Source organism: Falco biarmicus, chromosome 15, assembly GCF_023638135.1.
Source record: "Falco biarmicus isolate bFalBia1 chromosome 15, bFalBia1.pri, whole genome shotgun sequence".
Classification (NCBI taxonomy): Eukaryota; Metazoa; Chordata; class Aves; order Falconiformes; family Falconidae; genus Falco; species Falco biarmicus.
The window spans coordinates 22,185,636-22,198,364 of record NC_079302.1 but is presented as its reverse complement, the minus strand read 5'-3'; the positions used below and the strand labels follow the sequence as shown (position 1 = coordinate 22,198,364).

Genomic DNA, 12,729 nt, shown 5'->3' with positions numbered 1-12,729 from the left:
AGCTGCCACTGAAGAAAACGCGAAATCAGAACAATTACAGTGTGCCCACAATTCCAGTAACTCAGGGCTGAAAAACCTCCTACCACTGATCAATCCAAAAGGATCAGCCAGAGCAGAGAATGGGAACACGTGGAGAGCTTCCAGTTATAGTGTTCCTAGCTTGGTTGCACTGGCTAAGAGAAGTTATTTCACACCATCAGCTCTGTCTGCTTTCAAGTGGGTGGTTCAGTGGCACCAGAAAAGGCCCCAGTCCAGGACAGAACCCACTCCACTCATTGCATCAAGACCGTAGGAAGTGAATAAGCCACAGCATTCCTTTCCATGTGCTCATCTGCTCAAATCTCAGCCATGCTGGAAGCATGTGGGAAGGAGAATAGAATTTTGTTTTAATGTAATTCTGCTGAAACCCTCGCTAAAGCCCCAGAGACCTGTCACAAGTTGGTCACTAGGTGACTAATTATTTTTACATGCAACCAAAACAGCATCAGAGGAAAGATGACAGCTCACACCAGCTTTATGTGGCCAGCCAAGGACTGGGAGCCTTAGCACCAGGGCTCAAGTGACCCAAGTATGAATTCATTTCGTAAACAAGAGCTCAGAGCAGCTCTCTGAGGTCATATTCCAAAACTGAAAGAGTTGTTTCTCTCTCCTTCCTAACAGGGCACGAGAAACACTGCTCCCTTCCCATTTATCCAATTAGATGCGTAAGACTGGGACTCTCAGATCTGTGTTCAGTCCTCAGCTCTGCAAAAGATGTCCCCAGTGATTTTGCAGGAGGCAGCTTCTTCATGGCTGCTTCCAGTGTGCAGTATCAACATGGTGATCTGGCCCAGGATTCAGCGAGTACTGCACTACTATCACAGCATTCAGGGTGAAGTAACAGCTATTCCAACTCTAAATGACTCGGTCATCCCTCTCACCTTGTGCAGAAACTCCAGCTTCTCACCACTATTCACCAGCTTGTACGTGTAGACAAAGCCCCCAGCAACTGAGCGTGGGTTCAGAATCAGGTCCTTGGCGACTCCCACCAGTACATACCACTCATCACCAGTGTTGGAGAACCGGCACACAGCCACACTGCGGATAACAAGACACGCCAGGAGATCAGCATCATCACAACACAAACTAACTGCACACCCAGACTGAATTCCCTGACAGCACAACCTGCACCTCCCAGGCACAGATTCAGCAGCCCAACCTTCCAACCCCGACATTTCATTTTCAGAGGTCATTTTTCCTCCCTGCAGAAAGGTTTAAAAACACAACCCTTCATTCTTCCACATTCCCCACATAAAAAGATGTGCTCCAGCTGTCACATATGCCCAAAGTGTTACTTTTATGTTTTCACAGGCTGGACACTGCCTAGCAATGTGCAAAGCTCCAGCAGAAGCTGTTTTTCCAAGGCCATTCCAACTTAGACATGTACATAGTAACTTTCCTCATCCTGAAGTGTTATTTCCTGCCTAGTGCCTAGCTCAGCCAGGTTGGGAATCCTGGACAAAACAGGACAGAATCAACCTTTTGGACTAGCATGACCTAACTCCACTTTGCCTGCTCAAGCACTCACTATTCTCCATGGTTATTGTGTTGGTCTTCCCCTCCAGCCCCTCTAACACTTCCTTTCCACTTATCTATGCCCAGTTTATCTGGATGAGAAGAGGAAGTGAGAGACAGCAGCACATTCTCTTGTTCCCAGGTCTCTTATCTGTCACTTACATCCCCATGTTCTTTAAGCACTGGGGTCCAGCAAACACCAGTTCTTAGTGTCACATGCAGACAGATGAGGGTGGGAAGGGAAGGAAAGGGAAGACAAAAGCTTTAAGCACGTGGCAATCACTTCTGGAATTTCAAGCCAGCCTCCTGATAACATGCTGCACCTGGATTTCCACTCAGTAGCAGCTAAGCAAAAGACAGAAAAACCCAAACACGTAAGACTCATCACAAGCAGAAATTCTCGCTGATCTGGTGATGCTTCTTACCTGAAGGCAGCTTCGTTCTGCTCTAGCTGGACCAGATCCAACGTATTTCCCTGGATGGGGTTCATCACCCTGATAACAGAGGCCCACTGTCCATTCCCTGCCTTGGGAGCACCGAAGATGGACTCGGGAAGATTCTCGTTCAGAAAGGCTGCGGCCATCTCTGCAGCCAGCTCCCTCTCATCTTCACCTGCAGCCTCCACCATTTCCTACAGCACACGAAAGGACACGGAAACAAACAGCTCAGTGAATTTATATTTCCAGACACATGCTGCTGCTCTGCGTAAAAAAAAAATAGCCTTCTTTTTCCCCTAAGCTCGGGCATTCCGGGGCAAGGTACTGCCCGTGAAGACATGAAAGCCGACAAATCCCAAAACTTCCACCCACCCTGAGCTTATTCCCAAGCGAGCCTCTGCAGCTCAGAGCACAGCAGCGTCAACTCTGCCCTGCCCAAGGGGCAGTTGATTTGGAGAAACAGCGCCCCAGACAACTCTGGAAACAACACTGAGAAGAAAATAACCCACTGAAATCCAAACATCCTCTAACCGTCACAGAAAACCCAGAGAGCAATGTTACACAAGCATGATTGTCCTCCAATATGTGGTTCTTGAAGCCTGCCATAGTAACATGCAAAGAAAGGAGCACTGGGAAGTAGTGTATTCTACTGAAATTTCAGTTTTGAGGAAGATCTTCACTCCCTTCAGTCCCTGCCTTCGCACAGGGCACAAAAACTAGCAGGCAATGGCAGCAGGGAACTAGCGAGCAGGGAGGATTTCAAGCTGCAAAAGTCTCCTCCCAGGACTTTTTTCCCCAACATGTACCTGCTCCCACCCCAATTACCTCAGCCATTTGCTGCTTCCTCTGTGCCTTGGTAGCCTCGGTGTAAGCATTGTGGTCCGTCTCAATGATGATCAAGTTGTTGCTCTCTGGGTGAATGACAAATTTTCGGGGTGTGTACTGCAACGGGAAGGCCACCTGGTTGAAGACTGCCCCCAGCTTCTCCAGTGCCAAAATCCTAGGGGACAGAGATGTGACATGTTGACCAAGGTCCAAAAACAACTGTCCAAGAGAACAAAACTGGAGCTGAGCTTTACATCTGTGAAACTGGCTAGTGCCGGAGACAAGCAGCACTTTCCTTGGGCCAGACAGCAACTAGCACACAGCTCCAGGGAGCAGAGCAAAGCTAGCATCCTCAGCGGGTGCCTATGCTGTGGGACAGGTGTGCCCTGCAGTGCAAGGTCCTTGACTTGAGGGTTCTCACTGTCCCACCTTGTGTTCTGAGTGGTGCTGATGCAAATTCCCAAGAGGAACAAAGAGCACATGGAAGAAGGAAACTGCACATCTGGGGAACACATCATCTGAATTTAAATGTGACACAGACTTTGACACGTAATCAAATGCTCCTCAGAGGCACTTTAGTTAAAACAGTTTGAAAAATGCAATGCCAACTCTTTCTTCCTGTGACTTGCCAGCTGAAATGCCAGTTCTTCTGGCATCTGGTGACTAAAACCCACAAGTCTCTCCAGAAAGAATGACTCCTTTAAAAGCAATGAATGCTATAATATTTCAATGAGGACAGATATGAAAAAAGTGCCTGTTCAAGTGCATACAGCAGAGCTCCTGAATTTACAGTCCATTATTTTCATTTATTTTTTTAATATCCAAGATGAACTTTATAAAAAAAGGCAACAAATACAGCCCTGTCATGCCTCCAATTTCTTAAATCATATGACTCATTTTCTGCAAAGCAGCCAATTCAGATCAAACACCACAAGATCCTAATACACAATAGGTTCACGTTTATTAAAAGCTTCCCTCTCCAAGGATCAGAGAATTTAAGGGTAACTTGAATTACACTTGTTATTTAAAAAAGCTAAAAAATACATATCAGAAGCACATCCTATTTCTTTTTGTCCTTATATTCTATTTGTTTTCTGAAACTCATCCAAGTGTTTCTATCAAATCATTATCCATCACCAAATAACCTCAAAAAGACCTTAATTTTAGGTCACTTTACCTCTTTCCTTCTGAATGTCTAGTGAGAATTCACTACCCCTCCGTCAGCCTAGCATCCCGGTCCAGAAGCGTTTGTGTTCCCCCATCAGTTCTTACCTCAATGTGTTTGTGGAGATGGCTACAATGCCCTCTGGGCACTGCTCAGAAGCAAAACCAGATGCGAACTCCAGTGTCTCATAAGACAGGGGAGTCAGGTGGAAGCGTGACTGATAGGAATAGCTGAGCCACGAACGGCTTGACATGGCCAGCACCTGGGAAAGACAAGAGATTAGGTCTGGGGATGGAGGCAAGCTCACTCCTAGCAATACGAATGGATGTACAGTGTCAGACTCCTGTCCTATAAACAACTGAACTCCTGGTGGACTCCACTCAGAGCATATATTCAGAGATAAGCTGTCTCTTGAGAGCAGGCAGTTATCTGGAAACTGTGCACAACACAAAGAGGAACTTTGAAGCACTATCAAGACGACAAATACTCAAATTGAGGCACAATATAAACTGTTATCCATAAAAGCCAAGATCAACAAGTACTTTCCTATCTGTTTTTTTCTTTTGAACAATAGCCTGTTCTAATGGGAACGAGTCTTTTAAAACAAATACTCTACTGCTTTGTCACAATCCAAATGCTGTAGCACTCAAGTGAAACTGAGTTAAAATAATCGGTAGCTTATTTTCAATCAAGTTAAGGGAAACAAAGGAAGCAGATGGACTTACAAACTCTTCAGCTCTATGCATTTGGCTAAATCAATTTCAGTACAACTTCACTATCTGCCTGAGCAACAACAGCTGGAATTACACTGAAACACTCACAGGCTACCAAGTCCATCGCTGACTGGTCTAAGCAGCATGCTTTTTCCCCTCATAGTGTGAGACAAAGAACCAAGACTGGTCTCGAAGTACAAAAGCACTCAGCTATTCTATAAGCATTCTCTGCTAGAGCTGCAAAGCACCTCATCTCCGAGTGACAGCTGCCAGACCGGCAGGAGCAAGTTCAAGAGGTTCACCCAGTGTACTGTAACATTAAAGCAGAGCTCACATTCCCAGATCCATCCCCCTACACTGACCAGCAATCTTTCTCAACTCCGAAGGTGTCATCCAAAAATGAGTCACGCAGGGGGTGGCTGATCTCCCCAGTGCCACATCAGAAGGGCGGGATATGGCACTACTGACGAAACACGTTCTTCCCTCTATGCCAAATCCTGCAAATATTTCCTTGAACCATGCATGGCAGCTGTCCAGCCCTTGGCTGAGCCGTTTTCAACATGCACGGGAGACAACATCCACTGCCATCAAGCAGCCTAGGGGTAAGATTTCTGCAAGGGGCTCTTTCCATCCCTGTGCGCCAAGGCAGACAAGATGAGGTTCTTCATCAGTTCAGTGTCTCCAAGCCCAAGGATCTACTCTGTGCTTTCCAGGCACACTGCAAGCAGCCTGCAGGTCGATAAGCCCTAGTTCGAAAAAGGCTGGGCAGCGCTGCACATTACTTCCTAAGAAGCAAGGGGAATACCAACAAGAACAAGGCTGGTTGTGAAAGAGCAAGCTGCAAGCCAGGCAGCTCCAGAATGAAGTCATTCTACTTCCCACCCTTACCTGGAGGGTCCCTGCTGTGCTGCAAGGATGCTCCCTCACCCTGCCCACCAATAAATAAAACTGCAATGCTATATCTGGGGACTGGACCTGCACCCCTGAGAGCTCGCCTCACTTACCGCCTCTTGGCCTTGCATTCGGACCCTGAAGAGTTTCACAGGCCGTGAGCCGAGGTATCTGGTCCTGGTATCAGAAAGATCGCCAGTAACGGGATCCAGAACAGTTCGCAGCAGCACACCGTTCTTGACATTAGCAAATCAAAAAGTTAGATCAAAATTACAGATAAACTACCTAGAGCTATTATTCAAAACAGAGAGACAATTTCTGAGAATCAGGTGTTTGTTTTCCTAGCTTCTGGTACAACTCTCTTCTACAACCATGCTATATCTAAATTGGCTCTTAATATTAAAAATCATAGCTTCTGCACACTCCTACGGGGCAGAAGGAAATTACTGTAGAACAATCCCTGCACACCCCCCAGAAACAAAAAAAGCCAAAAACCAGACTAAGCAGCCAGGTACATCGCATAAGCCATAAAAACCTGAGTGCTGATTCCAGATCCTAATCCCTCTCGGTACCCAAAAATTCATGCTGCTTAAGAAGGGCTTGCATTCTGACATCAGACTTGAGGCATGTGAAAGAACCTAGATTACTTTGATTATTTTTACCACATGTTGAATTGTCAAAACAACATTTTTTGGTCGAAGATCACAGAGTCAGTACTGGATGCAACAAAAAGCTGTGTAACAGCAGAGCTATTAGAGCAGAGCCTGTGGTTCTGGGCAGTTACTTCTTTGATACTCTGCCCTACAGGCAGTTTTTCTAAAGAACTGCCCAACATTTCACCCAGAAACATTTTTTAGAACATGCCCTCTTTCTGGAAGGGGAAAAGCATAATTTGTTCTATATGAAGTCTGGGTTGTTATGCCCTTTTAACAGGCCTTAAGCCTAGGAATGTATGGGGAAACTTGCACCTCTATGAAGTCACCCGGTGAATTCCCCGGTCACAGTTTTAAGCATCTTGTAACAAAGAGGGAGCAGTCAGGCTCTGTGTCGCACTGCATCATAACAAGGCTATTTTAGCAATCCATCCTTCAAGCGAAAGCTCACCAAGACACGCCTGTCAGTACCAGGCAGGCACCTCTCACCTGCAGTCCAATGTTCAGGTATAGAAAGCCAATGGAGCCTCTCTCGCCCAGCTCGTCCTGCTTCTCTGTGCCACCCATCTCCACAATGCACAGTGACTCGGGCTGTGCAGGAAGGGCCTGCATACTCAGCGGCTGCAAGCAATCCTGTGGGAGACGGACAAGAGATACCACACCAGTCAGCAAGGCTTGGCATGGAAAAGGGGATTCAAGCTTCATCTAAGGAGCTTGAAGATGCCCTTTTAAATCTCCATAAAGAAGTATTCAGAAGAGAAAAAAAAGAAAAAAGTCACAATAGACACTGGCTCTGTGGATTTTGGCAAGCAGGAGTGGTAGCAGCCGTGGGGTTTGGAGAAGATAAACTGGATCCTTCCAAACTGTTCTAGCACAGTTTGCAGCTATTTGGCATGCAGAGACCTGAACAAAGTTTATGTTACTTCAGTCATCCTTTAAACACTCATCTGTTGCACGCAGAGGAACGATAATGCTGGTTTGCTGCTGTCCCACTTGCAGAATGAGTCTGCTCTTAGTACAGGTATAAAGAGTGAGACGGGGAGGCAGGGGCAGGAAAAAACCCAAACCAAACCAAAAAAACCCCAATGAAATGTTTTCACATCCTATCAGCTGAACTTCCAAGCATGGGTGAGACTAAATAAAACAAGGAAATCTGTTACAGGTTAGGATCAAGGGCCGTGCTTCCTCCCAGCCAGCAGAGAAAAGCCATGCAACCTATTCATTCCTGGCCATCCACCTGAATACAGAAAGACAGCCTGGACAGACACAGCCCACCTCTGGAGTACCCTTCTGAACACTTCAAGCCAGTAAGAGGCAGAAACAGCACAGCTACTCACTGAAGGGTCAAGGGAAATAATTCTGACAGTGTTGTCCACCAGCCCAACAGCAAGGAACCGGGAGCGCTGCTCCCCAGGGGGAACATTGGCCAGGCTCATGCAAACGACGTCGGCAGACATCTCCTTTCTCTCTGTGTACTCATTCAGCTGTCCTGACTGAGGAAGAAAAACACAAGAGACTTATTAACTAGCCAACGGGGCAAACCAGCACCAAAACATCCCTCCACACCTCCCCCCTCACCTTTATTTAATTGTTCATTTATTTTTAAGGCAGTGCTTTGGATTTTTTGTATTTTTTTCAACCATTTCTTTACAGCCCTATTTCAGCTATGATTGGAAGAACCAGCTTAGCAACAGGGTTATGTACACAATTTCCGGTCTCAATTACGAGCTTCAGAGAGTTTAATCAGTCGTTAAATCATCTCAGACAGATATAGTCCAGATACTTTGATCTATCTGCTCTAGAAGGATGCTTCACTACAGAATCCTTTCTGCAGATTTGATCAAGGTTTGATCAACGATCAATTTCTGGCATACCCCATACTCTGCTTTGCTCTTGCAAACTCATTCACAACATTAACATACATACCGGGTCCATCTCAAAGTAAACCAGTTCTCCTCCAGTAAGTGCTATCACTACTTGTCTCTGGTTCACAGCACATTTCACGATGGTTTTCTTTCCTGGTGTCTTCCATTCATTTACTCTCTTATCTGCTCGGATGTGTCGGATCCCATCTGGATAAACCTGAAGGAAAAAAGGTCACATCAACTCTCTATTTACTATCCCTTCACAATTCCTATCTCACTGGTAGTTCTGACACAGAAAAAGCCCGAGGCAAACACTGCTCCTGGCAGCGGTGATCCAATAGCCAGCAACAGGCCTAGCTACAACAACTAGCATGCAGTCAGCTGGAAGCACTGCATCTTCAAACCACAGCAAGGCACTACTGAGCATGCACCAAAGGGGACAGGACCATCTTCATCTGGTCCAGCTTCACTTAGCAGGATATAAAAAGGGAAACGCTGAATTAAGTGTCATTCTCTGCCAATCCACACCTTTAGACAAGAGGTATGTTGCACTACAGCTGTGCAACAAGAAGAGAGTGGCAGACATAAGCAGACATGCCAGAAGCAGCTTTCCATTACCTGCACCAAAGCATCATCACCAAGAAGAGAGCAGGACAAGGTGGGTGTAGTACCCAGGAATCCAGAGTCAGTCACTTCTTCTACAGTCTCTCCGATAGACAGCACCAGTGTGGCATTTACGAAGGACACGATGATATAGGCATCAAATTCATCTAGTCAAGGGAGACAGGGAAAAAAGGGTGCTGATTAAACAAATGGAAGGTCTCCCAACAAAATTAGCAGTCTGACAGATGTCTAGCAGTTACTCTTCAGCAGAATTCCTGTGATAACTACATCTGCTGGCAGTATCATGCAAGTTCATTCTAGGACACGCTGTCCAAAAGCCAGCCACTGCAAGACCCCAAACAAGGCAAGACTGAGCCAGGGATCAAATGATGATCCAGATCCAGAGACAATTTGTGATACTCTGGATTCTGGCAAGCAAGACTCCTGCCTACTTTTTTCAAAGCCAGCACAAGGTCTAGAAGCCTTTTAGACACTTGCCCCATCTCACACGAGGAGCTGAATCCAGATTTAACACCCAATGAAGTCAAATTAAATACTCCAATAATCTGAACACGTGGAACCCATATGCAGAAATAGCACCACGGATGCTGCACACAGGAGGTTGCAGGATCACATCTTTATCTAGTATCCACATAATAAAAGGCTGCAAAGAACGATTAGGGTGCACTGCAGCAGAGGAGCTCAGGGTTAAACTTGCTCTACCTTCATCCAGAATCTTAACTAGCTTACATACACACAGCCACCCGTACAGTCTCCTGGTATGAGAAACAATATATTTTTAAGACAGAGAGCAAACGTTGACCTTTACTTCTACTGGAGTAAGTGACAGGATTACAGCTACTCTCTTCAGTACGGGCTTCTCTCAAAGGGGACAGCTTAGGAGAGTACAGTAGCTTGGAGGTGGAAGAACTATGCTAATCAAAATAGTCTTAAGAGCTCAATTGGAAATAGGGAAGCTTTTCGGGAAACACGGTAGTAGGACTGGGTAAAAAGGAATGCCTTGGTTTACTGCTGGCCATTTGCATTCTGCAGAAAACAACAGGCATCAAAGAGGGGGAGAAGAAAGTCTCATTAAAACAGAGTAACAAACAAAAGCAACAGAAACAATGAAATCTGTTGGGAAACGAAGCCAGGAGTCTCAGTGGAAAAATAAGATTCCCTCAGAGAAGCAACTCCACTTCTGCTGCTGTCATGCAAGTGCCATTTCTTAAAAAGAAAAAATCCCCCACTTCAACCCAGCTCAACTTCAAACTCAGACTTATGTACCACAGCACAAGACAATTAGCAGAGGTGAGGGTGTAAGAGAGCTGTCACAGCTTCTGCCCTCGAGTAGACTTTCTCCATAATTTCTAAATGTGAGTGACATGGAGAAGTGGCTAATGACTCTCTAAGCAGGAAAAAAAAATAGAGAACTCTCACTGGGATGAATACAATATGCCAGTAAATACCATGCAGCAGCTTAAAGAAGCTGAACCGGTTAACTGAAACAAATGCGTCAGGAACTGATCCTTTTCTTATCCACCCTGTTTAGAGGGAGGTGTTGCCAAACCTGCTGTGTCACTTTTATAACAGAAAGTTCTTACATACAGCTGAAAATATGCAAGTGAAAAAAACCACCATTCTTCTCTCCAACATCTGGTATACAGACCACAGCTCCGATTAAACTGAAAAGCTTTGTATAATTAAAGCAATTCCAGCAGCGGTCTGTGGCTCTGTTACTACTCTATTAAGCGGTCACAACCTATAACCTCCAACATGCTTCCAAACCCCACAAAGAGGAGCGGGTCCACTTGGGGAAATGAGAAAACAAGAACTGAACTTGCACACAGAAACTCATTAGTAATGCCAACTACTTAAACACTTGGCTTAACAGGAGAATTTCTCTTAACTTTAACAGCAGATGGTAAGAGATCAGCAAGACATACACCGTTACACACTGGTTATTTTCTACACTAAATAGCAGCCTCTCATAAAACCTGCATGAATTTTGCAACACAAGAAAAGAATTCCTCGATCGCTATAAGCGGAGATTCTAGCAGGCCACAGGATAAGTATTTAATTCATAAATATCCTGTAGACAGGATGTTCTAAAAATTCCACTTCAAAGACCGTCACTGCTTTCCAAACTTCTTGAGAGCTGCTGCCTTCCTCCCTGGGGGCTGTCATTCTCATGACAAACCACGATGTCCCAGCTGGAGGCCTGACCATGTGATTTGGAGCAGGACAAAGGACTCCCATTTGAAAGCGAAACAGATTCCCTTAGTCTTACTCTAAACGAAAAAACTCATTCCTACCTCTTAATACTTTTTTAGCTCTCTATTTTCACTGGCTTACAGTTATATTAGAGTGTGCCTTTAAGTCTGTGTCAATAATAGTGACAAGTGCATTTCTGCCTGAAGTCCAGTAGTGTTGCTTAATGCCCCTCTGCTGGAGCTTTTGAAATAAAGGGTTTGATTTACCAGAATTAAGTCAGTGAATAAGACTCATTCATCTAGATTCAAACAACACAATTTTGGTTTAGAAAATATAGCAGCCTAGTTGAAATTAAGAGGACTAAATCCCTGGGGCACACTGGGAAGTATTCTCAGTTAGAAAAAGAAAAGTTCTATAGATTTTAATATGAAAAGATATCTACTTAGCTCTGCACAATCCCAAGCATACGATCAGGCTGCCCCGAGTTTTGAACAGATAGACATTATTTTGTATGCAGACACAAGACTTCAGAGATGCTTGTTACCGTTCTAATTGCTCCAGTTAGCTCCTTTCAGTGTGTAACAGACATTTTAATCACCCTGAAGAACCACAGCTGGACTCATTCTCCTAAGCATTCAAAGTTTTCTGCAGCTTCATGCACATCATGACCAGTTATGAAAACATCACATTTCAGTCTATGAACTCTGTATTACTGTCCTTTCTGTTATGTCATGGATTCAGTTTGAGTCAGTCCATGAGAATTCCATTCCTACATGCTAGTCCATGCCTGATACAGTTTTTTTCACACTCTGCAGCATCTCAATTTGCACAGATACAAATGCAGTCACCACTAGCTCTCAGAGGAGTTCAGAGAACCAAGAGATGAGCGGTGACAAAGTTCAGGATTATTCTCACTTAAAAGATACTGATGGGATGACAGCACTTGTTCCTGGCCTTCTGTTTACTACTGCATGGAGACTCGGCAGCTGTGACTCACTGCACATGGCTTTTCATGCAAGAGTGCCAGGTAGGGAACGCAGACTGTTAGCCCTCAGCAAACATCTATCTCCACAGCAAAGCACACAGCCGTCTAGCTCCCCAGACCTCAACATTCAACTGCAAGAGAGGGTTTGGTCCAAGTGCCATCCACTTCTGTCTGATGGGCTGACGCATTCCATATCCACAGGGCATTCCCATGCTGGCAGTACCTGCAGGTGCTTCAAGCACACTTGATCATTTTCTCTTGGGAGGTCTGTACAAAGCAGCTGGGAGCTAACCCTCTGTCTAGGAAGGGAGCTGAAAAAACCCCTGAAATTGTGCACCTCTGATTTTAGCACGAACTGACCGTTCTGCAGAGACATGGTTGATTATTTTGCTCCCCAAAGACTGTAAGATGGAACAGAAGCTGCTTTCTACTCCTCAGCTACTGAGCTACAAAGGCAACAACCTCCGACTATACAACAGCTTCTAGAATTCATTTACTGGAAAGCTTAGCATAGAAGTAGCCCCACGATTTTGGGATTCGCTGTGGTTAACCTGTGGGACAGTACAGTAGCCCCTAGCAGTAGGTACACACCTGTGGTGATCAGCACCTCCACCACCAGCCACCTGTGGAAGAAAAAAAAAGGCTTGGTATTGGTAGTGTGTATCACCACGTACCAGCCAAGGTTAGTATTTGCTTTGAACGCTGCAAACCTGTACGTGTTTTACAGAGGCCTTGCAGCACCCACACACCGTGGCACTGAGGCAGAGCCAGGCAACCTGACACTGCACACTCAAAAAACCAGCACTTGGGCAGTTTCAAGATCA

The 12,729-nt window shown here is 45.3% G+C and overlaps 1 protein-coding gene across 1 annotated transcript in view; it reads right to left on the bottom strand.

The window, feature by feature from the left end:
• Nucleotides 1–12,729, bottom strand: part of SF3B3 (splicing factor 3b subunit 3) — a 30,720-nt gene that overhangs the window by 6,436 nt on the left and 11,555 nt on the right. The window contains exons 12-20 of the mRNA XM_056361253.1: nucleotides 8,722–8,873; nucleotides 8,165–8,320; nucleotides 7,576–7,731; nucleotides 6,728–6,871; nucleotides 5,699–5,821; nucleotides 4,089–4,243; nucleotides 2,817–2,991; nucleotides 1,980–2,185; nucleotides 921–1,077 (exon numbers count right to left, since the gene is read on the bottom strand). Coding sequence (XP_056217228.1) covers nucleotides 921–1,077; nucleotides 1,980–2,185; nucleotides 2,817–2,991; nucleotides 4,089–4,243; nucleotides 5,699–5,821; nucleotides 6,728–6,871; nucleotides 7,576–7,731; nucleotides 8,165–8,320; nucleotides 8,722–8,873 — 1,424 coding nt within the window. The remainder of the gene's footprint in view (nucleotides 1–920; nucleotides 1,078–1,979; nucleotides 2,186–2,816; nucleotides 2,992–4,088; nucleotides 4,244–5,698; nucleotides 5,822–6,727; nucleotides 6,872–7,575; nucleotides 7,732–8,164; nucleotides 8,321–8,721; nucleotides 8,874–12,729) is intronic.